The sequence below is a fragment of the Pseudopipra pipra genome, chromosome 15 (genome assembly GCF_036250125.1).
Source record: "Pseudopipra pipra isolate bDixPip1 chromosome 15, bDixPip1.hap1, whole genome shotgun sequence".
NCBI classification, from domain to species: Eukaryota; Metazoa; Chordata; class Aves; order Passeriformes; family Pipridae; genus Pseudopipra; species Pseudopipra pipra.
In genome coordinates, this window is record NC_087563.1 from 7,351,945 (window position 1) to 7,379,653 (window position 27,709).

A 27,709-nucleotide genomic window follows, 5' to 3' on the forward strand; every position below is an offset into this window, starting at 1 on the left:
ACCGCCAGCCAATGGCGACGGCCCAGAGCCCGACCCGAGGGTCAGGGAGAACCAGCAAGTTCGGTGGAGCGAGCACATGAACCCACGGCGACATCTTGGGGGGGGCGCTCTTAAAGGGGCATCGGCCTGGCAGGAGCGCACCCCGAGAGGCGTGCCGGCTTTATTTCCCCTTCTCCGCAAGGGACAGGTGACAGCGATGATTGTCCTGCTCTCCCACCTGCCCTCCTTCCCTTTCTTCCTCCTTCAGCTGCGGTCCGCTGCCTTCGCGCTACAAAAGGCCCGCGTTCCCCCCGCCCGGTGCCGTGGTACGATCCTGGTCCCACCTCTTGGCCGTGCCGCCGTTGGTACGGCCCACGCGGTCTCGTCAGGCGCAGCAACATGGCGGTGAGTGAGCGAGGGGTGTCCGGCCTGGGGGAGCCTCGGGGGCTCTGGATTCTGCTGGGGCCCCGCACATCGCCCCGGGGTCTCTCTTCGGGGCCGCGGCCGTCGGGCAGAGGCCTCGCACAGGCCCCTCTGGGCCCTCTGCCCGGCTGTCGCGGTCCCTTCATGTAAAGGTCTTAGTACTGTCTTGGTTTTGAGGGAAAAGAGCCTAATCCTCAAGCTTTCTGAGTGCGGAATCTGCGGTGCGTGTGTCCCGTAACAGTTCCCATATGTTTTATGGTAAAAGAACAAGCTTCTTTAGCATTTACCATATGTTGCATTATAAAAGAATAAGGAGAAGGGCTGTTTGACAAGCATTTAATTAAAATCACTTGGGATGCTTTATCTGAAGAACCATGTCGGTGAAGTACAATTAGAGCTGTTACCAAACCCTCCTCCTGGCATGGGGAGTGCTGTTCCCACTGTAGGTGTAGGAAGAGAAAGAAGCATCAAATCGAGTTTATGGAGACTCTGGAATGAAACGGAATTCCATGGGGTGTTTTTAATTGTGTGATCCTGTCCTGTCTCCCTGGTTGAGATCCCTCTGAGTTTGTTCAGTATTGGCAAGATGATCAGTGTATTTGTGTGTTACTTGGCTACTGTCCCTCTTTTGCCTTGGAGAAGGGTTGTTAACCCTTTCCATACAGATCCCGGGCCCTGTTTTGGGAGGGTGCAGGTCTGCACAGAGCCACCGCTGCTGCTCTGCTCTGGGGTGGTGCTGCAGTGCCCTGGAGCCAGAACAGCGCTCACCCGAACCCAGGGGAGTTCTGTGAGAACTCGCAGCTCTGTGGTTGTGAACTTCTACAGCCAGACTTTTCTTCCCCCTCTCCGTTGAGCAGGAGCGTAAAGGGACAGCGAAGGTGGATTTCCTGAAGAAGATTGAGAGAGAGATCCAGCAGAAGTGGGACCATGAGCGAGTGTTTGAGATCAATGCTGCGGACAGGAAGGACCAAAGGAGGTACCATTGTGTGCTTTTTCTGCAGGTTTTCTCTTTCACTTCTTGAAATGTTTTTCCATTTAAAGTCTGGGGAGGGAAAAGTGGCCCCTTTGCAGTGAGCAGTGTTCTTGGCTCTGCTGTAGGGACTCACTCACACATTGTTGGCATTGCTGTAGCTGATGAGTACATGTGTGGCCAAGTTCCAGCAGGGACAAGAGAAGCTCTTTCATTCCTTGGCAGTGTCTGTGCCCTCTGTGGTTTTAAATCCAGGTTCTTTTTGGTGACTTGTACACTTGGAGGAGGTTCCTCAGTGTGATACCCGAGCCCTCACGACTGGGAGGTTTCACTCTGATGGAGGGTATGTCCTGCTCTGCTTGGCTGAGAGAACAGTATTACACAAAATCATGGGTCCTGCTGTTGGCCAACCTCTTGTACTTTGTGTAGAAGTGGAGGAACCACATATGTGACCATTACTGTTCCTCAGATGAGGGGCTGTGTTTTCTCTTCTTACATGAACTATGCAGAGGTGCCCTATCACGTGGCTAATTCTGGTCCTTTCTAGACCATTCTACCATTAACCAAACCTGTGCTGGGTTTGGTTACTGTTTTGCTTTGATAATGGCTTTCTGCTCCTGTGGTAAGACACTGCTGAGCTGCTGTGTTGAGGTAGAAAGTGCTTCTCTCTTGGGTTACACATGCTCCCACCTGGTTGGCTCCACAATTGTTCTCAGCTGTCTGAAATTGGCTCCAAAGGAGTGGGCAGGTGTCACCTGGCTCTGCCCTGAGGAGGGATGGACCAGAGCTGCAGGGAGGAGGAGCCTTTCACAGGTGCAGAGAGTGTTCTGCAGGATTGGGAAAGACCATTTAAGTCTTGGTTTTATTTCTGCCCCAGAGCATCCCTGAGAAACTTGTTGACTCCCTGGGAATGTGCGGTATGCTTGGGAGCACGTCTCCTTTGGGATCAATGTGATCCATGCTCTTCACACTGTGGAGGGGCTGCCTGGGGGAACGGAATTAGTCCTCTGGGAAGGTCTCTGCCTGGAAAAGCAGTGACCTTGGCACTACGTGGTTACTATTTGCTGTGTGGGAAACTCAGACTAAACCAAGATAATAACTGAACTGGTGTAACAGGTGGCAGGTTCTTAAATTGTAATTTTTGCGAGCAAACAAATGACTTGGCCTTTATTCCTGCATGTTTATAGATCAGTGGGAGCGTGTGAAAGGAAGAGACAAGGTGTGAAGTAGAGTGCAAAGGTAGAGGTAGAAATTCAGTGTCCTAAAGATGTATTATGTTGTTGGAACCTGACTTTTCAAAGCAACTAAGACGATGTTTATATCTTTGAAATACCCTGCAACAATACATCCCTGTGAAAGGAGTGATTATTTACAGTGTGCCCTTAAAATCTAAACTCAGTCAGTGGGAGATTAAGTAAATGACTTTAAGCCTCTGTAGTAATTAATTTACAGAAGCAGGATTAGAATTTATTACCTGTGGGAACATGTTATATCCATTTCAACATTTCTTTGTGATGTTAGTCATCTGAGGGGTTTTTTTGTGTTTAGGATTTTTTTTAAGAGGATAAAGCCTGTTAGTGTAGCTCTGTAAAATCAACGACTTGTGTTACTGGCAGGAAAATAATATTTTAATGTCACTGTGGGCTGATAACTGAACATGCCAGTTACCTGTTTTACATGTGCATTGTCTGATGGTCACTTTAAAAGCTGATTGTTTCAATTCTTTGACTTCTCAGCAAAGGAAAGTACTTTGTTACCTTTCCTTACCCCTACATGAACGGCCGCCTGCACCTGGGACACACATTCTCCTTATCTAAATGTGAGGTAAATATTCTCCTTTGCTGATACCTTTAAATACTGCCCCAGAACAAATGCTGATTTTGTAGTTCAGTTTTAAGCTAACAGAATGCTTTGTTAATTCCTTTATAGCTTCAGTAATGACTTATTACACTTTTTTTCCCCCCGTATTTTCAGTGGGAATATTACTGGCTGAAGGGAAATGCCATTCATGGCTCTTTGAATTCGAGGAGATGGGGCTGCAGGTGTTTCCTCTGTTCATTCTTTCAAATGAGATTTTTTTTTTTTAGGAAATGCTGCTAAACAGCTCAAACTTCACAAGAGATCTGACTGTCTCTTTTGTTTGTGCCTGCTGTGCTCTGTGACCTGTGTGGGAGCAGGTTTTGGGGCACTAGTGGGTGGGATTCCATGACATCCATCTCTTTGCTCCCATTCTTCTCTGGTCAGCCTGGAAGCTGGACAAAGCTCATGCCTATGCAGCCCAGGCAGTACCAAGCTCCAGTTTCACCTTCCTGTCATGAATTCCCTCCCCAGCTGGGTGCCTGCACTCACCTGTCTGTCTGTAGCTGTGTGTTAGAGAAGGAATCATAGCTGGGTTTGAGAAGGGGCTTCCTCAGCCCTGTGCCATTCCTGTTTCAACTGTTCCTTTTTTTCTGTCTGTAGTTTGCAGTTGGATACCAGAGGCTGAAGGGGAAGAGCTGCCTGTTTCCCTTTGGGCTGCACTGCACAGGGATGCCCATCAAGGTGAGAGCTTTGCAGTTGCTGAGGATCTTTTCTGGGTGGATTTTATCCCTAAGGCTGCTCGGAGCCTTGCTTACTGTCCATCCCCAACATTACCTTAGTTTATTTAAAAATTCATCAGGACAGTATGATTTGGAACCTGAATTTGCTGTAAAGATGTGTTGTGCTTGAACTGTATATCATCACTTCCTAGAAGATAAAATGCTCTAAAACTAAATTTTACCTGGTGTATGTTTTTCTTTGCAAGAAAATCCTCACAGTAATCCTGTTCTTGCCCTGACAGACGTTCTGGGAGTAGCAGGATCTCCTAGAAGTTAATACAAGGTCCAGAAAAAGTTTAAAGCATTGTAGTGAAATGCAGAGTGTTATCAGTAAAACACACTCCTGGGCTGTGATTTCAGCCAGTGCCCAGAGAAGTGCTGACGCACTCCCAATAACTCTGTTCAGGCTTGTGCAGATAAGCTGAAAAGAGAAATGGAATTGTATGGCTGCCCACCGGAATTTCCTGATGAGGAGGAAGAAGAGGAAGAAAATTCTGGTAAAAAAGAAGAAGAAATTATCATCAAAGACAAAGCAAAAGGCAAAAAGGTAAAGTTTAAACCAAGCCTTCCTGGACTGAGAGCTGTGCTGTCAAAGCTTCAGAGTGTGCATTGCAGTATTTTCCTCCTTTGGGCTCACAGAAACTCGTGATGTAAAGATCTTCATTGTTTTTTCCAAGGTAGCTGGGTACTTTTAAAGTAGACTAGAAAAAAAATGTATCAGCTGCATGGTTCCAGAGATACCATGGTAATGCATGAGCCCTTACTGGTGAGCTGGTGCACTGCTTCATAGTTTCTTGGGAAAGAAAAAAACAGATAATCAAGAGTAATACTCTCATTTTTTCTCCTTTTTTTTTTTTTTAAACCCTTCACAAAACATTCACAAACAGGTCACAGGAAATAACCCTACTTTTTCAGAGGTAGGGGATGTGTGTACCTACTGTTCTGATTATTCTCTTGTAAATTGGTATCTAGCCAATTCTGGCTAGATATGCTCTAGTAAAATCATCTAAACCATTTTGGCTCACCAGGTATTTAAATGAGATTTAGGATTTTGGGAGTATCAAAAAGCAAGGCAAAGAATCAAGTGTAGGAAAAGCTTAGAGATGTTCTTGTGTATGTTTTTGAGGTGTGCTGAAGAGGTTGTCTTGCTGTCAGTGTTGGGTTTCTCTGCGTGACAGAAGGAATGACCTTTCCTGCTCCCGTGGGCAGGGAGTTGCTGTTGGGGAGAGACAGGAGATACTCAAAGGACAACAGCTGGGAAAAGTACCATGAACAAAGTGACAGCAGCAAAGGTTTTTGGTACAAGGGTGTGGTGGAGGGCTCACCACCTTTTTGTGGTGCAAACACCCATGGGTTTGAGCAGGAATGGGCCATTCCTTGCCAGGTTGTCGTGGCACAGCTGCTGCAAGTGCGTTGGACATTGGCATGGAATAAGTGGGAAGAGGGGGGTTAGGGAGTGTGCAGTGAGTACAAGGTAGGAAAGATTGTAGAATGGAAACTCTAATCATTTATCTTCACTGCTAGAGAGAGGATGTGAGAATATTTGTATTAACTTGTATATCTGGAATTGGAAACTGTAACATTAACAGAGCAAAATGCTCTCATGAGTACAAGACTGTGCACTTCTTCCTGATTCCAGTTGTTCTTTTAGAGCAAGGCTGCTGCCAAGACTGGCTCTTCCAAATACCAGTGGGGAATCATGAAGTCTTTGGGCCTCTCTGATGAAGAAGTGGTCAGTTTTTCTGAAGCTGAGCACTGGCTGGATTATTTTCCTCCCCTCGCCATCCAGGATCTGAAGAGCATGGGATTGAAGGTGACTCTTGGAAATCCAAATCTCAATTACACAGGCAGCCATACCTGTACTGTTAGTGTGTTTGTGAATGTGCTGCTTCTCCTTGGACATTTTCTGCATAATACCAACATTATTCTATAAATGTTTCTGGTATTTATGGAATTACTTGTTCAACCTTTTCATAGTCTGGGATGATAATTAAATGCTTTCATGTTTAGAGCTTGTACCCTGTGCAGTGGTCTTAACTGGAAAATTGTCAAATAAAGGAATTATGACTTCTGGTTCCCATGTGAGATAACTGATCTATGATCAGTACTGACAGTAGTTTTAGGAAGAATAATGATGTGATGTTAAATAAAGGTACCTGTCCTGCTGACAGCAGATTTTTAAAAATGAAGACAGGTAGAGATTATGGAACAAGGCAGTGCTGAAATTCAATTTAAGTGATTGGTTAAAACTACTACAAAACCTCTAAAATTCCCAGTCAGTGGAGGGGCCTCAAGCCTCAGACATCTCAGCTGTGAGAGACCAGGCACAAACGTGTTTAAGCATACAGCCTTTGTGGGATATGTACTGGCATTGTCTTTTTGGAGAGAAAATTCTTTTTATTTTTAAAATAATAAGTTTGCTATTATGAGATTGCTTTAATCTCTTGATTGTGTTTACTTACTGGAGCCTCTTGCCCATTTCCAGGTGGACTGGAGGCGTTCCTTCATTACTACAAATGTCAATCCCTATTATGATTCCTTTGTACGATGGCAATTCCTGACATTAAAGGAAAGAAATAAGATTAAGTTTGGCAAAAGGTAAGCTTCCCCTCAGGTCTGGGTTTACTGGGAGTGTGGATAAGCTCAGCTTACCAAAGACAGAGCCCCGTGACACGTCTCTAGAGCGTGTTTTTCACTCATATGAAACCAGAATCCTTTCATTGCCAGTGCTCTGCCTGACATGGTGTAGTTGTTGCGCCAGCAAAGTGTGTGAAATTGTGTTCCTGGTTTAATTTTTCCATGGGGACCAACTCAAAGCAAAAAAGGGCCAATACTAAATGCTCTTGCAAAAACTGAACTCTTTCCCAAAGAGCTTTATTTTTTTCTCTTGCTCTGCACTTTATTGTACTCACTGCTAAATGAAAATATACCTTTTTTTAGATACACAATTTATTCTCCTAAGGATGGACAGCCTTGCATGGATCATGACAGGCAAACAGGAGAGGTAATATTTCTACTTGACATTTTCATGCATTGCTTATGAGCTTAAACACTGAATGGAAAATAAATTGTATCTTGGAGCAAAAACGAGTCTGTACGTGCAGAATCACTGGGTCCCAGTTGTCAGTGCGTGTGAAAATTGAGAGAACTCCTCTCCTGAGCAGATTTGTCTGAAACTATGGATAGTATTTTCCATTGTAGCTTGTTTTTGTGATTCTTTGGCAATCTGTGCCAGCAGCATCACTCTGTCATGTTAAAACAAACAAGCTGTTGTTAATTTAGATGTTGCTGAGACAGTGTCTGACAAGTTTTTGGGTGTAGGAATACAGTATAATCTCTGTGCAGTCTGCATTTTAGTGAGGAGCCATTCATATGGATGGAAATAGGATTTACTTTGAGGAAAGCATGAGTACCTTAAATAATGTTTGGATTAGGTTCCTACAGAATAGGGTTTATTTTCTTTCCTGCTCGAGTCAATGTCACTTATTGATTATTGCACTGTTTGTGGGAATTGTAGGGTGTTGGGCCTCAAGAGTACACGCTGATAAAAATGAAGGTGTTGGATCCTTACCCTGCGAAATTGAGGTAGGTCTTTACTTCTTAATGGCAGATAGGCTCTGTCTCCTGGCCAGAACTGACCATTGAATTAAAGAGTCTCTTTTGCCTAATGCAGAATTTGATTTCACCCGGTTATTTCCCTCTCGCCAATGACCTGGTCTATGCTTTAAGCTGCTCTGTTCTCTGTCTCTATGTAGAACTCAAATTAGAGATTAAAAAAAAAAAAAAAAAAAATGGAAAACTCACAAAGAATTAATGACCCACTTCCTCCTTCAGGAAACGTTACCTGCAAGTTGATACTGGCTTAATAGCCTGTTCTGTGTGATCTGGAATGTTTTTGTTTTGGTAACTTACCAAATACTTCCCCCCCTCCAGTGGCCTGAGAGGAAAAAACATCTTCCTGGTGGCTGCCACACTCAGGCCAGAGACCATGTTTGGCCAGACCAACTGCTGGCTTCGCCCAGACATGAAGTACATTGGCTTTGAGACCAGGAACGGGGACATTTTCATCTGCACACAGCGCGCTGCCCGGAACATGTCCTACCAGGGCTTCACCAAGGACAACGGGGTCGTGCCTGTGGTCAAGGAGCTGATGGGAGAGGTGAGCATCCTGCAGTGTGCTGGGCAGGCTTAGCTGGTCCTCTGAGGCTTAAAGGTGATGGTGGAGGTCTAATTACAAAGAAAATACAAGGAGCTATTACAGAAATTTTGGAGTGTTTAGTGGCTAAAAAAGCAAGCAGCAGGCAGATTCCTTGGCTCCTGAGCCAGAGCTGCTGCTGGGAGGGTACCTGGTGTACTTACCTGAGGACAAATGCATTCCTATTGCCTCCTTTTGTATGACTTGGTGAAGAGGTGGTTTTAAGTAACATTTTTCTACTTGCTGGGAAGAGTGAATGGAAAGGGAGGGGGAAAAGTAATAGGTGGAAAGGGTTACGTGGAAAAGGCTTTTGTTGGTGCTGACAGTTCTGGTACATCTTTGTGAATGAAGCTTTCTTAGCTGAGCAGTTGGATGTCAGTGGTTTTGAGATTCACTGTCCTTAACTTGTTTGCTTTGAGCAATTTAGTCAGTGGCATTTGTTCATCCTGATCCAAAGGACCTTCAACTGTTTGCATCCCTCAGTCTCCATTCACTACAACTTGTCACTGTCTTTCTTGATCCTGCTTTGAAAAATGAAGTAGAAAATACTTCACTTTTTCTTCCTTTGTTAGCAGACATGATGTGAATTCAAGCAAATTAGTGAGATAGAAGACAGCTGCCACATCTAGACTGCCTCCTGTCAGTGCATGAAATACCTTGACAATATGCTTTTCTTTCTTGGTTTAATGTAGCTTTTGACACTGGCTTCCTAAGTCATTCCTGCCTTGATGCTGATGTGCTTCAGATATTTGGAAACAAACTTTCCTCCTGCTTCCTGTGTTTTCCAAACTCTACAAGCCAGTAGTTTAGGTTTCTTTGTCAGTATTTGACTTTTCTATGAGTAAATAGTGTATGCACTGTCTGAAATGGTACCACAGGTTTTCTTATGTACTTCCTCCTTGCCTAACTGTATACGTAAAATGTATTTATTTGTTTGTAATGTGTAAGGAATGCCAGAAAATGTGAAGAATACCAGCTAGGAGAGCTTGCTCACCTAGGCTGAAACCCTCTGATTTACTGTAACACTGTTCCTTTGTCCTGCTCAGGAGATTCTTGGCGCTGCACTTTCGGCACCGTTCACCACCTACAAGGTTATCTATGCCCTGCCCATGCTCACCATCAAGGAGGATAAAGGTAACTTTACAGCAGAGCCTGTTGGATGGACACTGGGCATTCAGAATGTGTGGGCTAATCTTTTCATCTGTTTATCTTTTCTTTGCCAAGGAACCGGAGTGGTGACGAGTGTTCCCTCTGACTCTCCAGATGACTTTGCAGCCCTGAGAGACTTGAAAAAAAAGCAGGTCAGTCAGTTAACTGAATTGTTTCTGTTTCCTTTCCATAGTGAAGAGGGTCAAAAGTGGATACCCAGTGGGTAAAATGAAACTCACTTTAACTAGAATTTTTCCATCTCTAACTTGAAATCAAAGTAGTTAAAAATAAATGAAGTTTAAACCAGCTGGGATGGTTCAGATTTTTTTTCTCAGACTTCGTGTCTGAGTTTTAGGCAAGAATTATGTAACTTGTGCTGCATGTTAAGGTAGGGAAGAGTACCAGTGAGACAGAAATGAATTCCTGTTGTGGGAATTACTTCCAGAGATGAGATTAAGATTCTGTCTGAATTTCAAATGAGACTCAAAGTAGCTGTTGCTATTAAAACTGCAAGAGTACATCAGTGTCTGAACAGGTATCCCTGAATGTTAAATTTTTGTCCATTCATTTTCAAGGTAGAGCAATATTAGTTTTTCCACTCTTAAAAATGTAGACAGTTATGACAAAGAATCACCTGGAAATGAGATGGAGATTGAACTCAAGTGTGAGAAATGGTGAGAAGGCAAGGAAGTGGCTTTGTTTGCTATATAATAAATAGAATATTTTTCTTCTATCTGTGTTGCTTTTTTTTCCCCTTCCAATTTTCAAGGCTTTGAGGTTGAAGTATGGCATCAGAGATGAAATGGTCCTGCCTTTCGAGCCGGTAAGTGCACCCAGATGTGTCCATGTGCAGCACACAGGACCTTGTGCTCACTGATGAGGAATGAACCAGGAGATGGGCCTGCCTCTTCCAGAATTTCTGTTTGAAGTCCTCCTCAGCTGAAAGAGCTGAAAAACTTAGAGTAAATTTTTCTTTTTTTCCTGTAGTTATAATATCTGTTAGGGGTTACAACCAAGGCTTGTTATTCTATGCTATACTTCAGAGAGAAAATTTCTGTGGGAATTATTGGTTTGGAAAATGGAATATAACCTGTTGGTTGATTTAAAAAAAACCCCAAACCTTTGAGCCTTAATGGCCAGATTATGAATGTATCTGTTCTATGCAAAGAGCTGAAGTCCCTCACTGTTAGTGCAGCCTCAGGGCTGAGTCAGTTTTCATTGGAAAATGCAATCCCAAAAAGCCATCCCAGTGTGTTGCAGTACCCTTGGTTCAACAAACCAGCTCCAGTACTGGGACAGCTTGGTACTGGTGTCATGTCAGGAGATTAAAACTGGGCTGCTCAGGAGCCACCCTGGGGACTGCCAGGAGCTTTTGGTTGATGAGTGGAACTGCACCAATACTTCATAAGCCCTGTGTAACTTGGTTTGTGTTAGATGCTGCAATGGGGTTTAACAGCCCTTTGTTAATTCCCAGGTGCCCATCATTGAAATCCCGGGCTATGGCAGCCTCTGTGCTCCCTTTGTCTGTGATGAGCTCAAAATCCAGAGCCAGAATGACAGAGAGAAGCTTGCAGAGGCCAAGGAGAGAGTGTACCTGAAAGGATTCTATGAGGGAGTAAGTAAAAGCTTGTGGTTTCTTGCTGAGTTTGATTAGGAAAAAGGAAGTGGATAAAGAATTAAAAAAAGACTGCAAGAAAGAGGAAGACTGCCCTTTTTCCCCAGAGCACTTTTCATTTAGGCTCCTCCTGCAGCCAGGTTCTGCAGTTGGAAGAATGATGCAGAATTGGCGAAACAGAATGGAGGAATGTATGAGTGCAAACTGAGATTTATAACCTGATTTCCTAGCAAGTGGTCACCTTCTGGGCAGCTGATCCATTTTGTTACAAGTATTGATTGGGAAACTGATATGAAAAGAACAAGGTGTTGCTGTGGGTGGGTTTTTTTTGGTTGGTTGTTTGTTTGTTTGTTTTTTTAAATGTGTGTGTATGTTTCTGTTTTGAGCTTTTTTGGTTTTGTTTTTTCCTCCTGTCATTACTTGTGCAGTAGATCTCTGTGTATTTCTCAGCTGGCAACAGTTTTTATTTCTGACTTTTTATGTTCCATCGCCTGTGTGGATGCTGATGTGTGTACAAACTCTTTTTGGGTAAATATGGCTACACTTAATGAAAAAAAACCCCACATATTCTTGTTTTTTACATGTCAAAGATTGTGGTACCTGCTACTTCCTTCTGTTGATCTAAAGAGTTATAGCACCTATTTCTTGTTAAATTTTTAAAAAATCGTCTCCTGTGACCCATCTTTTACAGGTGATGTTGGTGGATGAATTCAAAGGACAAAAAGTTCAAGATGTCAAGAAATGCATTCAGAAGCTGATGGTGGATAAGGCATGTGACTGTGCACATAGCTGCTGCTGAATTGTCCATTTTTACAGTGGTTGGAAAACCCCCAGTGTGGTTCTGCAGCCCTCAGGGTGCTTTGGGTCTCTGCAGAGCACAGAACACTGCTCAGAGAGGGACCTGGTGTTCTTGGGCTGAATGGGAGAGTAGCTTAATTAGTCCTCTTATTCCCTGCCTTATCCCATCACCTTGCCTAAGGACATGTTTTGGTGGTCTTATTTATTCTTTAATATAGTTGGGAGGGTACTGGAAGCGTAGGATCTGAACTCCAAGTCTCAAGCCAGTAAAGGGGATGTATGATGTGCAAATGCCCAATTGCTGGGCTACTCATCCTTCAGAGAAGGGAGAGCAGTAAATGAACAGCATTTGTGGCATCTCTGTAATGCCACTCTAATCAGACTTTCCTGATGAGGGCTGGGAGTGGGAGAGGCTTCTGTCATTTAGTTGTTATTCCCTTGTTGTTGCAGCATTGTTATGTCCAGATTATAATGTAACCCTTCACCCTGCATCAGCATATGTGGTGTGTGCAGGTAGATTGGAAGCTCAGCATTCAATTTTCCTTTACCTTCCCCACCTGTCTCTGTCCCCTGGGGTTTTCTAGGAGCTGTTTCAATCAGTGGGGCATAGTCAGTGAGGAATATTTTGTGCTTCTGTCCTCCTTTTCCTCATGCATGCAGACACTATGTACAAAATGCTGTGAGCTGGTACCTCAGAGAAGCACAGTCAAGCCTTGCCTCATTTTACCCAGGGGAATACTGAGGCAGAGAGCCTGGGCAGGGATGAGAGCCATGCAGTAAATGCCATAAACCAGATTAGAATGGAGGAGATGCTTTTTAGTAAGTTGTCAGGATTTTCAAGACTTTGCTAAATACTTAAATCTCTGCCTTCACTGCCCTTTCAACTCTTAGAATGAAGCCATGATTTATATGGAACCTGAGAAACAAGTTATGTCGAGATCTGCTGATGAGTGTGTCGTGGCCCTTTGTGACCAGTGGTAAGTGAAGTAAAGCTGTAGTTATAAAGTGACTCCAACTGTATCCTACTTCTGGATTGCTTTATCACAATGAATCTTTCCTGACTGTAGGTATTTAGATTATGGTGAAGCAAACTGGAAGAAACAGGCCTCAGAGTGCTTGAATCATCTGGAAACGTGAGTTATGGACGTGGCTGTGATGGGGAGTGACTGTTTGCTGATGCTGGTGGGGTCTGAGAGGGCTGAGAGCAGTAAGAGCTTCTTTCTTACAGGTTCTGTGAAGAGACTAGGAGAAATTTTGAAGCTACTTTAGGTTGGCTACAAGAGCATGCTTGCTCCAGGACATATGGCTTAGGTAGGCAAAACACTCCTTTCTCACTCAATGCTACATGAGGATGGTAGTCCTTGTTTCATTTGGAAGGTTTAAGTGCTGTTTAGCATCCCCAATGGTATAGGGAAGTGTGGAACAGCATTATCCAACTTGCATCTTGGCCCAGTATCCCAGAGAAGGAGTGCTTTGTTGGAAATGCAAGTGGCCAGGGCTGTTTATTTTTGCATTGCTACAGGGAACCTGCAGCATCTTGGGAGCTTTTTATCTGGGCCATTGATTTGGAAGGGACCTCAGGAGAGGGAACTAATACCATTTCTTGGGTGTTGTCCTTAAATTCTGACTAGCCTTCATCTTGGGTAACCTGACATGGGACAGCTGTTAGAAGTGCACTATAACGCCCAGCAAATGTTTGTGAGCTGAGCTGTGTCAGGAGACTGATTCAAAACCACCGTTTGCTCTTGAGTAAAATTTTCAAATGCATAGTTTAATTTTTAAAACCACGAGCGTGAACACTAATGTATATATGTGTGTATATGTTCCCCTGAAAGTCATAAACTGCTTATGTGTGCTTGAGAGTGGTGCCTGTTGGTTGGGATGGTGCTGACTGTACCTGAGAGCTGCCTTCCCCCTGTCCAGGGACCCGCTTGCCTTGGGATGAGCAGTGGCTGATAGAGTCTCTCTCCGACTCCACCATCTACATGGCCTATTACACAGTGGCTCACCTGCTACAGGGAGGGAACCTGAGGGGCCAAGGAGAATCTCCTCTGGGCATCAGGTAAGGAGACTGAACCACTAAGTTCTCTTTTTAATTGGATGTGCTTATCTCCTGAATTGCTCTGCACAAAGACTTGCCAAGGAGGCCGAATCTTTTGCTTTTGTGTTTAAAAAGCATTGCTGTTAAACTTAACCTCCTGTGAGCAAAGTTACAGCAGCTCTGCAGAGGGGAAATAGGGAAAGAAAGGAGTGTGGTGGGCAGTGTGAGAGAAAAGGAGGAGAAATGCCTCTGAAAGCAGAACTGTGTGCAGATTAAATCACGCTTTTCAATACTTGTTTGACTTGCCTTGAAATGGTCCTTGCCAGGTGTTTGAGTGATTGGTTTCAGTGGCTGCTGAGGTCTCTCTGCTTACTGAGGCTGCTTTGCACTATTACAAATTGTAGGCTGCAGTGTACAGAGGGAGGAGGATTTAGCACTTAGTTTTTGTCACTGTATTAAATGTTGGTAACTCTTAGGAGCTTAGAACCATCTTTTCTGCACAACTTGTATGTGGAAGCCTTCAGAGTAAGAGGGAGGGAGGCATTTGTACCAAAAAACCTCTTAAGGCTGCCCCGTGACCTTTTGGTTGGAATGGTTGTGAACTTCAGTGATAGGGATCAGAGAGATGAGATAGTACAGCTCAGTCTGGAATTGAAAAAATCACTTCCTATTGTGCCTTGAGTGTTCTGCTGTAATTCTGTGTGGTTTATTAACTGCTTTCTGGAGTAGTTTACACACTGGAAATGAAACTTCTCTTACTCAATGCTATAACTAATCTGAAAACCATTTCCAAAGTAAAGATTCTGATTCTTACAGAGAGAAATAGGTCTGAGAGACTGGGCAAGGCTGTCATTTGGGCTCAAACCTCTCTAATTACAGAGAGGCTACCCACGAGCTAGTCATGTCTGGAAATAAGCTTTGAAGTGAGCATCCTGAGCCTTGAATTACAGATTTGATGTAATTAAGAATGGACAATTAGAGTGCACTCCTATGTGAGTAGATAACATCTTACAGATTTGGCAAATGCTTTTTACTGGGACTTGCTACATGGGGTGAAGGAAAAGGGGTTTTATGGCCCATCATGTTAGTCACCTTCACCTGTTACAGCAGATTTGCCACTAAACACAAGCTCAGTCACAGCACAGGAATTTAAAGCCTAGAACAAGAGCTACCAGGACCAAACCAGTAAATCAGTGCCTGTAAGATTTATTCTAGGCTGGTGGTATGGAGTGTCATTTGAGGTGGTTGTTTAATGTGTACTGGAGGTATGTGGGGTCCAGAATTTTCCTCTCTGCACAGCACAGGCCAAAGCCCCTTAGCAAATGTTAACACATAGCAAACTTCAGTTTGAAAGTATTTAATTTGGAATGCTTGCAGGCAGTATCTGGTGCATTCCACTGAGGTTCTGAGGAGCCAGGAGTAAAAGTTTCTCTGTATAAATAAGGATATGTGTTAATGCAGCCCAGTGGCTGCAGAGCTGTGGGTCTAAGTTGCATCTCAGCCGTGTTCTCATTCAAAATTTTGGATCCTACCTCTAATAATTGGCAAGATGTGCCTTGTAGTAAATGTTAATGTTAACTGTTCATTCCATTCAAAGTGGGAATGTTTTCCATGTAGGAGGTGAATTGTACAGCACTTCTCTCCTGGCCTCCTGCCCTTGGACTTCCGTGGAAGCCAGAAGGAATGGCTCTATGATACGTGCTAGTGATGGGCTCTCAGTGTTCAGTTACAGTGGTGCTGAGGTTTGGGGGTGACAGATGGAAAAGAAATTATGGGGTTTCCAGGACACTGAAGATTATGCTTTATTTATTAATCACTTTTTCTCTGTGGGAGTCTTCATGCTTTATTGTGAAATCTCAAAAGGCAGTTTAAGCAGGGCATGGCTCGAGCAGTTCTGAGTTTGTTTCTGTTGTTGGACTTACTCATCTGATCTCAGGCAAAGGACCTGGGTACTCTCTGTCTGTATTTGCTGATCACATGGAGTGTGTTGTCAGAATGGATCAACATTCTTGTACAAAATGCTGTGGAATGTGAAAGGAGCTTCTACTGACATCTCAATGTGGGACTGATTCTGTGCAGGGCACATCAAATGAGCAAAGAAGTCTGGGATTACATCTTCTTCAAGGCAGCTCCATTTCCTAAAACTGAGATTCCAAAAGAAAAGTTGGATAAGCTAAAGGAGGAGTTTGAATTCTGGTATCCTGTGGATCTCAGAGTTTCTGGCAAAGATCTTGTTCCAAATCATCTGTCATACTACCTCTACAATCATGTGGCCATGTGGCCAGGGCAAAGGTAAGTTGGGAAGTGATGCAGGTGTGCAGGAGGCAAAGCTGGAGAGTTTGTAGTTCCACTACATTTGCTAATTGCCTTTGGACTGTACAACATTCAGAATTGGGTTGAAAATATGTTCTTTCGTATTGCAGCTTTGATACAGTTGTCTGTAGTAGAAGTTACTGAAATGGGAGGGGTCTTACCATTATTTCCCCTGTTTTTTTCTGCCATGTCTCTTCCTGTGGATTTTCCAGTGTTGAACTGTATCCCTGCACTGGAATTTGCATGACTTTATTAAGTCTTCTTAATTCCTTCTCAAGGATGGTTAAAACAGACTGTGGATATGTGTATATATACGTGTGAGTGTACATATATATATATGTATGCATTCCCATTGACTCTGCTAGGTTGAGAATCTTTGCCCATCACATGGTGCTTTTAGGATGAAGATACTGTTTGCCTTCCCTTGAACCTCTGTTTAAGGGTTGTATAAAACTGTATATAGGAAAAGTGGGTTTCTGATGTGCTATAAAGATGATTGTGGGGAATTTGATATCTGCTTCCTCTGTGGGTAGAGATATGTGGACCCAGTGCTGTCGTGTGCTCTTGGGCAGTGCCAGTCACCTGCCTTTAAATTAAATGTATCTGAATAGAGGGAGGTGAGATAAATGAACTAGAATTGCAGGTGCACTGCTCCCTGCTTTGCCTTTCAGCAATGGTAATTCCTAGCCCTTATACTGCAGTTCTTTTCATCTTCAAAGACACTCCTTAGTATTTTTAAGACAGCCCTTAGGTATCTTTTTGAAGATTCCACTTAAGGCATTCATCCCAAACTGGAACATAAAATGTTTGTTCTTTTTTTAAAAAAGAGAAAATGTGTTTACTTGGCCAAATGCTTTGTATCTTGTCTTCAAACAGAGAAAAATGGCCAGTAGCTGTGAGAGCCAATGGACATCTGCTCCTCAATTCTGAAAAGGTACAGTGAGGTTTCATGTATGACATGGCTTTTGTGTTGTCAAAATAGGCATTTGCCAGCCAGACTGGAAAATTCTTCTTGGAATTTAAGAGGGGGAAATACTGAAATTTCTTCATTGGTGCCCTCCAGTTTTTCATTAATCAAAGACCTGCCTTTCCTCCAATTCTATGGAGCACTTCTCTTAAGTCAGCTCTTGTGTAGCCTTGCCAGTTTAGTAAAGAGTTCAGTGCATGTCCATTAAGTTTTAGGGTAATATAGAATGCTGAATGATTTATTTATTTTACTAAGGTTCAGCTTTGTAAAGCATTGAAAGAGGTGCAGTGGGAGGAAAGAGTTTGTGCCAATAACTTGCTAATGTGTGCGAGTTCTGAGACTGAGTTGAATTAAAAGTGGCCAAACCTGGGAATTAGGCCTTGGAGACTGTCTGATATGAGGAGAAATAAAAAAACAACAAAACAAACAAACCCTAGCAGAGCCCTTAATGAAAAATCAATGAAGGGTGAGCTGAAAATGCCAATTTTAAAGTGGTATTAAGTTTAATTTAGGGAATTTCTGGGGTTATATTTTGGTGCTGGGTGCTTGCAGAGTTCAGTCTGCTTTTGCTGTGAGACCTTGTTCAGATTTACCACGTGCTTTTTGCTGTGATTCATGAAAAAATAGTTTGCCCAAACCGTTGTTGGGTCTGTCTTGCTTATCCACCAACACAGGGGATGTGTGAGAAAACAAACACTCTTCTCTTTCTTTCAGATGTCTAAATCGACAGGCAACTTCCTCACCCTCACTCAAGCTGTTGACAAGTTTTCTGCAGATGGTGAGTGTGTTCTGACCTGCATCTGATTGTCAATTATGCCAAAATGACTAAAATGAGTGTTTTGCTCTAAGGAGTTTATTGGAATGTGTTTATTGGAGTATTGAATGGCAATAAATCTGCCACTTACCACCTGTTCTTGTTGAAAGGCTGCACTCTGTTTGGAAGATTGGGATGTGTGTTAGCACAACACCTGGTTCAGCCAGGAGCTGCTCCTGGGGTTGAGCCCTCCAGGAAGGGCCTGTTTCATCTTTCTATGTTCACTTAAGAGATCAGAACACAAGACACATGCTGTTTGTGAGCATGGGGTGTGTACATGTTTGTGCACTGTGCATCCATGAGTGCTCATGTTCCTTCTTCCACACTCCTGTATTTTGGGCAGTGACTGTGCTGCTCTCCTGGTTCTAGTGTCTGTCTGGTCCCTTCCCAAGGAGGGCAGTGTGCCTCTCCCAGATGAAGTACCTCCTTTGAGGCACCTCTGGCTGGCCAGGCAGTTTATGACTTAGCTTTGCATTTATTAACTCTGACTGAAGTGAGCTGTCAGAGGTGCAGGAGGCACCAGGCTCCATGGATATCTGCCAGCTAAGGGCATCCTTTATCATCCAACCACGGTAGCTGATCCTGTTTCCTTCAGGCATGCGTTTGGCCTTGGCTGATGCTGGAGACACTGTGGAAGATGCCAACTTCGTGGAAGCCATGGCAGATGCTGGTATTCTTCGTCTCTACACATGGGTGGAGTGGGTGAAGGAAATGATTGCAAACAGAGACAGCCTGAGGAGCGGCCCTGCCAACACCTTCAATGACAGAGTCTTTGCCAGGTATGGTACAAAGGCTAACAGTACACTTTGGGCCATTTTTTTTCCTTGCAAGGAGCAATCCTGTAGTTATTTTTTTTCTCTACAAATTAATGAATTCCATAAAACAGAGCACATTACAGAACAGGTGATGGGGTTGGGCTGCACTGGTGACAGTGACAGTGTTTTACAGAACATTGCCATTATGTGGGGCAGACTATGCAATACTGATGTTGTCACTTCCCTTTCCTCCCCAGTGAGATGAATGCAGGCATAATGAAGACAGAACAAAATTATGAGAAGATGATGTTTAAGGAAGCTCTGAAAACTGGCTTCTTTGAGTTTCAGGTAGGAGGGCTCTTCTGAGGTGTAAGAAACTTGACACCTGGTATTTGTTACTTTGTGGATTTCTTTTGATCCTGCTGTCTCTGATCCTTAATTATACAGCTGAATTGGAATCAGAATTGTGCCAAGAAATGAGTACTTCAGTGGAATAAATCTGGAATTGCAGAGGTCTGCTTGCGTCAGTTTACAAATGTCCAAAAGAAGACAAATGTGATGCTGCAAATAGTCTTGATATTCTAGTACAAGCAAAAAGCTGCTTAAAAAAGGACACTATTAAAAAGTGTTACTTTTCTTTAACTCCTTTGTAATAAGGAACTCTTCATAAGAAATCCAGATAATTCATCAACAGAATTGTTTGGAAGCAGAGTGCTTTTTGATATCCTCCATAAACCATGTCTCCAGAGTGTCTGCAGAGCCGTGCCGCTCCACTTAACGAATTACAGACACTCCTTCATGTGGCTGCTTTGAGATACTCAGGAGCAGGATTGAATAGGCTGAATTATGTTTAATGATAGATCATATTCATTGCCTTTTTCTTAGTCCTTATTAGTATCTGTATGCAGGCTGTTTGGGATGACAGCACCTGATACACAGCTGTGGATGTTTTTGTCTTTTATGTTTGTGCCAATAAACACTTTTTTAAAGTACTACATTAATGCAAAAATCTGAGGGCCAACTGGCAGATTCACACTCCGGTGCGTCAGGAAAATACAGTTCTTAGAACTCAATAATGGATTATTACAAGCTGCTCACACTGTGAAGGCGTTAGAGCCCAGAAGTGTGTGTTTTTCCCTGGCAGTTGAGGGCTCATGGCTGTTCTGGTGTGTTTCAGGCAGCGAAGGACAAGTACCGGGAGCTGGCGATCGAGGGGATGCACAGGGAGCTGGTGTTCCAGTTCATCGAGGTGCAGACTCTGCTGCTGGCTCCTATCTGCCCCCACCTCTGTGAACACATCTGGTCCCTGCTGGGGAAGGTACTGGTGCTTCAGTTCTGTCATTGATTCAGACCTAAGCTCTTGCTGGATTTCGGTAACGCTCATGTCAGGTGTTATTCATGTGCGAGTAGAAGAAACGTGTCAGAATCCAAAGAGCCAGAATGGCTCCTTGTCCCTGGGACAGTGACTGCAGGGAGCCTGTCCGTTGCTGTGATGATACATGCAACTTTAATACCAGTCTCTTTGGTTGTCTGTGATCTCAAATTAAGCCAAACAATTCAATATTCTTATGCTTATGCATAAAACTTAGTTTTGTTTGTTTTTTTAAGTGGCTTCTGCTTGTAGATGGAGTTCTGTAGCCATATGGCAGTTGTGATTGTATAGTTGTGATTGTATAGTCCTGAACACAATTGCAAAGAAGTGCTTGTTGGCTGTGTGCTCACTCCTTTACAGCCTAGTTACAGGTGGGCACTCACTGATGTCCGAACTGTCCAAACTCCACTTTGCTATCAAGCTATAATGGTTGGAAAACCCACCAGATAATGTGCGTTCACCCCAGTGCATGTCTCTGCTTCCTGTCTCCAAAGCCTGACTCCATCATGAGAGCCTCCTGGCCAGCAGCAGGGCCCGTGGATGAGGTGTTGATTCGCTCCTCTCAGTACCTGATGGAAGCAGCTCACGACCTCCGGCTCCGCCTCAAGAGCTACATGGCACCTGCGAAAGGAAAGGTGAGGGTTGTCTGCTTAAGTGTGTGTGCTCAATAATTCTATAATGCCTAAGGACTTATTCCTAATTTTTTTTGTTTCCTCAGAAAAGCACTAAAGAGCCTGCCCAGAAGCCTTCTCACTGTACCATCTACGTGGCGAAGAACTACCCTCCCTGGCAGCACACCACCCTGTCTGTCCTGCGCAAGCACTTCCAGGTGCTCGTCCCTTCCTGTTCCCTTGACCTGCTTCCCTGCTTTTTGGGGGCTCTTTTTCTATCTGTAAAAAATTTATAAGCTGTAACTTGTTACCAAATTATTTCAGTAGATTAATTTTCTTTATGTTTTTACAACTGTACAGTAAGTTTTGGTGCTTAATGAAAATGTCCCTAGGACCATCGGATTTTATTGGTTTTGACAATCTGAGTAAAAACATACCCATGCTCTGTTACTTTCATTTGTAAGTGATTAGCTTTTAAAATATTCTTTTTCCCAAGTATATTTCTGTGGAAACACTGTTGACTGACAGACTAATGCTTCCTTACTCTGTAAGTGGGCTTAGAAGCATTGTTCTGATCCTTGAATGGGTGTGTGTACCACTCAGCAGTGTTGCACAAGAAATAGGTTGAAACGGAATAAATGAGTCATAAGAAGAAATAATCCTTTCTGAAAGTGGAAGGATCTGTGCTTCTGACATGTGGAAACAGCTCAGAGTGGCTTTTAGGATCCTGATGAACTGTCCTGGGCTTGAACACACCTGGGTTGTAGCTGATAGATTAGGGAGTCCTGGCTATTCCAGCTTGTGGCATTGAGATTAAACCAATATTCCTCATGTGGAGTTCTGGGGGTATTCACCTTTGGGCATTGTTTAGGCTTTTTTTCTGTATTAGTGTTAAATGCTGTTTGGGCTGATGTTTCAAAAGGATGAGTAAATTATCCGTGGAATCAATGATGCTGAAAAACCTTGCTGGCATTTATTGGAAAGCAGGGAGGGTATATGATATTAAAGGGCAAGTTTTTTAATGATACCTGTTCTCTTCAATGGTTGTTCATCTGTGTTTAGGTCAGTGGAGGGCAACTTCCAGATAATAAAGTAATTGCCAGTGAGCTGAATACCTTGCCAGAGCTGAAGAAGTATATGAAGAAGGTGATGCCTTTTGTTGCCATGGTGAAGGTGAGTGTCAGAGAGACAGTTCTGGTACAGCAAAAGCTTTGGTCAGTGAAGTGTCTCCCTCCTGCCCTTTGCTTATTTGGCATCTTCATGTGTTTGTTAATAAACATCTTTAACATCTCTGGAAGAATTACATAATAAAAATGTCTCTACGTGAATTAACTCAGGTGAGCTCAGGGTCTGGTTGAGGTTTGGTGCTTGCAGGTGCTTCAAACACACCTGGATTCCTCTGCATTTTAAATGTATTATATTTGACTTCTCCAGTTTTTCATGATGAAATGAGAATCAGGTGTTGCTCTGAAGACATAAAATTGGAAGTTAAGATCAAGGCCAGAGTTTTGCAGTACTTTAAAGGGAGATAAAAAGGGACTGTTCTGAGCCTCGAATGGAATTATGGATTTTGTGTATAATTCTTATGTTTATCACTTAATATTTTGATATTCCATTATTTTTCCCTGAGTCATGGAAGCCTATGAAAATCTTGGCTTCCATTTTTTAAAGGAACTTTTTTCTGCTTGCTTTCACAATAAAAATTCAATACAGCAAGAAGCAAGGGCCAAGAAGCAATGAATTCACAAAATTTTAGAAAAGGGGGGCCTGCAGAGTGGGATTTAAAACTTCTTTGACTTCTCATGATCTGTAGAAGTTGGGAGGGATTAGTGATGGAAAAAATCTTAATGAGTGTAAAAAAAAAAAATTACTTTTTCTCCTTAAGCTCTAGCTTGATTTTTGAAATGCACGCAACAATGTCTTCTATTTAAAAGCTTTGTCATGTGTTCTAAATGGAGGTGCTCTTTGCCCTCTCTCTGGGGTTACTCTGATTTTTGCCTTTTCATGGGAGCTTGGAAGCCTTCAGAGGAGCAGAGAGCACAGGGCAGCTCTGCAGCTTCCTGTCTAAGTTTGTAAGAGCTGTAGGGATGTATTGGATCCTCTGAGCCAGCTGGGAAAGATCAGACAAGCTCTCAGTCCTGGGAGTTAAGGCTGAAACATCCCTGGTTTTTGGTGTCCTTAGTCTGGCAGCAGTGAGTGATCCTGGGGCTCACAGGGGCTGGTGTGCTGAGGCCTACCCAAAATCCATCCTTTCACTTTCAAAGAGAGTAAGCAATTTCACAGAGACACATGGAAACATCTGACCTCAGACTCCCCAGATCAGAGTGTTTTTGTCTGAAACCAATTATTCAGCACTTCCAGAGTACAAGAAGCACTTCTGCCTGTGCTTCCCACTCGTCAGAGGAGGGCTGAAATGTAGGAGAACCTCTGTGATTTACAAAAGGAAGCAGTTCCATGTTAAAAGGGAATCTTTCACATTAAACTGATGAGGAAACCAGGAAACCACAACCATGCTGAGGCTGACAAAGCAGAGCTTCAAAGGAGGCAGCTGGCTCAGCGTGTGAGAGCCAGGCAGGGGCAGATTAAACTCTGAAGAGGAAGTTCTGTTTTAGTAAAAAAAAAAAATACGCGTGGTTTTTATATTGCCTTTAATACTGTGTCTCTTGTGACTGTTGCTGCTGGCTTTCTGGACTAATTAAGTTACTTTTATGTTAACATACAAAGTGGTTGTTATTTCCCTGCAGAGAACTTGTTGTACGGCTGCTGTGAGCACGTCCAGGTGTTGTGGGCTCGTCCTTTATTTTAAACTGGGTCATAAGCCTGAGTTTCCTGCTGTGAAATGCCACTGAAATGCTGACTGATTTTGTGAATTCTCAACCTGCGCATTAAGTAGGGATTATAAATAACTGTGAATGTCAAACACCTTTTCAATTCTATATTAAAAATGTGTTCTAATTGCTCTTACTCCTCCCATCAGTGTCACCAACTCCCTGCAGAAGAAACCCTGTTACAAGAAAATTATTACTCCAACGCTAGTGTTGTGCCAGCAGAGAGCTCTCGGATTTACAAGCCTGTTCTTTTCATGACTAATGTGGATAGTTTGCCATTTTGAAGCACCATTTTACTTGCAGCATTTAGAGTTTTTTTAATACCCTTTTCTTTTCTTCCCACCCTGACAGGAAAACCTGGAGAAGAATGGTTCACGTGTTCTTGATCTGGAACTGGAGTTTGACGAGCGTGCAGTGCTCATGGAGAACATTGTCTATTTGACAAATTCCCTGGAGGTTGGTACAGATTTGGCACCCAGCATTTATTGGGATAGCTGAAGGACCAGCCTTCCCTAAGGCTCTAAGCCTGTTTACATTAACTTCTGGGTGTACATTGCTCAAGTAACAGTTTTTTAGCAACTTTCTCTTTCCATTTGTCAAATGAGGGTGTATAAATCTGTTCAATCTAGACATGAGACACAGGGGTAGGTGTGTACTACACAAACATGGTCCCAGAAACCAGGGCTGGTTTTTACTGCAGAACTGGATGTATCTGTGAGAGTAAAGTGAGACTTCTGAAGAGACATTTTTCTCTGAACCAGCCTGTATCTTACATGTTTCCAGCTGAGGAAATGAGAAGGAGCTGGTTCAAGGCATTACTAGAAAGAATGATCAGAGTCTTTCAGCTCCTACCCTGGCACATTGACTGCAGCAGGCTCTGGTAAGGGATTTTCACACTGTGCTCTGTGAAAAGGGTCCAATCTGGTAGCAGTTATGCTGCTACATATGAGGAACAGAATTTAGTTTAATAGGAAACACGGCAATGAGGGCACAACTCAGGCAGGTGGTGTTTAAGAAAAAAACAACAAACAAAACCCCACTAAAGCAATCAAAAACCAACCCCAAAAGCCCAAACCAAAAGCAACCGTTTCAAGAATTAGAAAATATGTATCACAGAATATGCCAAGTTGGAAGGGACCCACAAGGATCATCGAGGCCAGCTCTTGGCCCTGCTCTCATTCCCAAGAGTCACACCATGTGCCTGAGAGTATCATCCAAATGATAATTGAACTCTGTCAGGCTTGGTGCTGTGATCACTGCCATGGGAAGCCTATTCCAGCATCCAGCCACTCTGTGGGTGACGAACCTCTTTCATATATTGCAGAGCTTGATGTAACCTGTACAGTGTGAAACAAGTGTGACTTTGCTGGGCTTGTCCCATGTCAGAACAAAGTCAAGAGTGAGCAACAACTTTTACTTTAAACTATCTGTTAATCTGCAAACCCCACTGACCTGAGGGAGGGAGCACTGGCTCAGTGCAGCTGTTAAACAGGGGATCTTTCATGTGGGACAAATTGAGCAGGAGTTGTCAGGTTCTGCCCCCGTGCAGACTCACCCCATATGATGACTCCCAGTCATGCCATCAGCTCTGCTGCAGGGAACTGGGGTTCACTGGGAGGTTTTCAGGGTTAATGGGAGCTTGGTGTGGCTGTGCTGTCCCTGCCAACGAGCCACACTGGGTGCTGACCTACATTGGAGGGAGTTACCTGTATAGGACATGACTGGGCAAGTCAGGAAGTCACCCCTCAGCTCTGGTGAGTCTGAATTGGGCTCTGTCAGTGCTGTGCCCCCCTCACCCTCCCCCAGTGCACAAAGGCTTTGGGGACAGGTGGTGGTGAGCAGAGGACCATGAGGGGGGCTGGGGGAGCCTGGGGAGCATGACCTGAAGGCTGTGGGCTTGTGGAGACTGCCTGAGGGGAAGATTTCAGAGCAAGTGGTGCTGCTTAGAGAGTTAAGGGTGACCAAGCCAACCTCTGTTGGGGTGGTGGGCTGCCAGTCAGACAAGGGACAGTGACCAGGAGTTGGGTGCAGCTTGTGAGGCTGGGGGAACATTGTGGGGACAGTAGTGTATCCTCGGAACAGGCCACCCAGAGAGGCTGGGGGGTCTCTGGGGATCCCTGCCCTTGGAAACTCACTAGTGGGGTCTTGGGCACCTCACACAGGGAGCAGGTGACACTCCAGTCCCTTCCAAACAAGATTTTATGGTTTTAGGTGTGCTGTTGTTGCCTTATGTCAGTGCAGGTTTACTTTCCGCTTCCTTACACGAACAGCTGTTTGATGGGGCTGTAACTCCTGCTGTTCCTTCCAAAGCCATTAAACTCCTGCTTATTCCCTCCTCTCCCATTTTTTTTTTTTGTTTTACAGTTGGATCATATTGAAGTGAAGTTTGCTTCTGAAGCAGAAGATAAAATCAAAGAAGACTGCTGTCCTGGAAAACCATTTTCTGTGTTCAGAACTGAGGTAAAATCAGAAATTCAGATAGTGGAAGTCTTAAAAACTTAATTTAAAACTTAAAAAAACCAGACAAAAGTGAATATGCCACTTAAGAACTTCCATCAGACAGGATTGTTCATCATGTATGAATATTTCTAGCTCTTTTAACAGTAAAAATGTCATTGATTTCCCTAAATATGTCCTAAACCCTTGTTGAACTCTGGGCTGTATTTTAGATTTGGGGCAGTGCTGGCATCCTGCACTGCCAGGCAAGTTCTAAAGGGATTTTATCCCCCAGAAGATTTGTGGACAGCAGATGTTTATTTGGTTTAGTTTCATGTTTCCCCTGAGGGATCACAAGCACAGGTTCTCCTTTAAGGTCTGTGTTGTCTCTCACAGCCTGGTGTGTCTGTGTTCCTGGTGAACCCTCAGCCCTCCAATGGCCACTTCTCCACAAAAATGGACATCAGGCAAGGGGACAACAGAGAGACCGTGATCAGGCGCCTGATGAAGATGGACAGAGGAATCAAAGGTAACCACTAGCACAGGTGTACAGCTGACCCACCTGGTGAGACCAACATCTCCAGGAGAGAAGTGGAAGTGAGCGCTGCTGAAGGTTGTGCTGGTGCAATGGGAACAGAGCTGTGTTTTGGTGAAAGATGCAGGGACTGAGAATCAAACCAATCTGAAGCACTGTGAGCTGGGTGTAAAGGGAGATCTGGACCTCATCCTTAAACTTGTGACAGCAGAGGAGTTTTTCCTGAAAACAAGGGAGATGAAACAGGGACTCCCTCTGTCTCTTCCCAGAAGGTGTCAGTGTGCTGTTGGGCACAGGGCTCGAAGGCTGTACTTGCAGGAAGGCTTGGTTGAAGGATTGCAGGCTTCCTAAGGATTTTTCTTGGACTGCTTTACAGGTCTTTTATTAGTGTGTATTTTAATAGGGACTTGTATTGAATACAACTCTGACCTTCCTCTTCCTCCCAGTCTCTGCAGCTCATTCCTCAGAAAATGAGAAATAACTGTTTGGTTACTCAGAGCTGTCCTGAGCCAGATAAGGCAAATTCAGTGCTTGGAGCGTGGTATTGGGAGCTGGTATTTGTGTGGGTTTTCCCCATTTCTGCTGGTGATTTGCTGTGTAACCACTGAGGGACATCATTGTATTGGTGTAAACCTTAACATGACTGTTACTCCAAATAGAATGTGTTTCCTTGGAGCAGGTGTGGAAGTCCCAAGGGGTAAGCACTGCTCTGGCTAACTTGTGTGCAGCTCCCATGGCCTGACCAGCCCCTCTCTCTCTGTGCAGATCTCTCTAAAGTGAAGCTGATGAGGTTTGATGATCCTGTGCTTGGGCCCCGCCGTGTTCCAGTCCTTGGCAAAGAGGAAGCAGGGAAAACTCCAATCCTGGAACAAGCCATCTTCCACATTGACCTGGCCCAGAGGCACGTCCGCGTCACCGAGAACGGCCTGACCAGGGACATTGGGGACACAATTGTTTACCTGGTTCACTGAACTGGCACGTACCTGGCAGTGAGGAAGGCTCATGGAGGGACTTTGAAGCATCTGTAATAAACAAAGAATTTGTTCTATTAAAAAAAAGCCCACCCCAACCAACCTGAGTTCATGTGTGAGTTCCCCCTGCTCTTTTAAACAGGGATTTAATGAAATTATTTTCCTCTGAACCTTTTTGGCTTCTCTTGAAACAGTTACCCTGAATGTTAATGTGGAGACTCTTCTTTTCAGCATTGGGCAGGGTGTTCAGAAACAAATGCCTTTGTGGGATTCCACTCCTTCCTCAGGGGAGCTGTGCTGGTTCCAAGCTGGATTTGGCTCCATCCAAGCCCCATTCCACTGAAGGCTTTAACTGGGG

General features: G+C 43.9%; 1 protein-coding gene across 1 annotated transcript; it reads left to right on the top strand.

Moving 5' to 3' along the window:
* The first annotated feature begins 285 nt into the window (after positions 1-285).
* On the top strand, positions 286-27,453 carry LARS1 (leucyl-tRNA synthetase 1). The gene is made up of 32 exons (XM_064671646.1): positions 286-384; positions 1,260-1,378; positions 3,109-3,196; positions 3,833-3,913; positions 4,358-4,498; positions 5,603-5,764; positions 6,437-6,549; positions 6,892-6,955; positions 7,469-7,536; positions 7,885-8,110; positions 9,193-9,280; positions 9,371-9,447; positions 10,065-10,118; positions 10,770-10,910; positions 11,602-11,679; positions 12,600-12,685; positions 12,776-12,841; positions 12,937-13,019; positions 13,632-13,770; positions 15,829-16,041; positions 16,939-16,996; positions 17,744-17,807; positions 18,439-18,622; positions 18,856-18,946; positions 19,776-19,916; positions 20,465-20,605; positions 20,689-20,799; positions 21,644-21,754; positions 23,761-23,865; positions 25,774-25,869; positions 26,242-26,374; positions 27,146-27,453. The coding sequence occupies exons 1-32, from the start codon at positions 379-381 to the stop codon at positions 27,349-27,351; spliced, it is 3,534 nt and encodes a 1,177-aa protein (XP_064527716.1). The 5' UTR covers positions 286-378; the 3' UTR covers positions 27,352-27,453.
* The last annotated feature ends 256 nt before the right edge of the window (positions 27,454-27,709 follow it).

Coding starts and splice junctions, on each gene's coding strand:
- LARS1 (XM_064671646.1), top strand. Junction 12,686..12,775: donor GTGGCCCTTTGTGACCAGTG/GTAAGTGAAGTA, acceptor TCCTGACTGTAG/GTATTTAGATTATGGTGAAG. Junction 25,870..26,241: donor TTTCTGTGTTCAGAACTGAG/GTAAAATCAGAA, acceptor TGTCTCTCACAG/CCTGGTGTGTCTGTGTTCCT.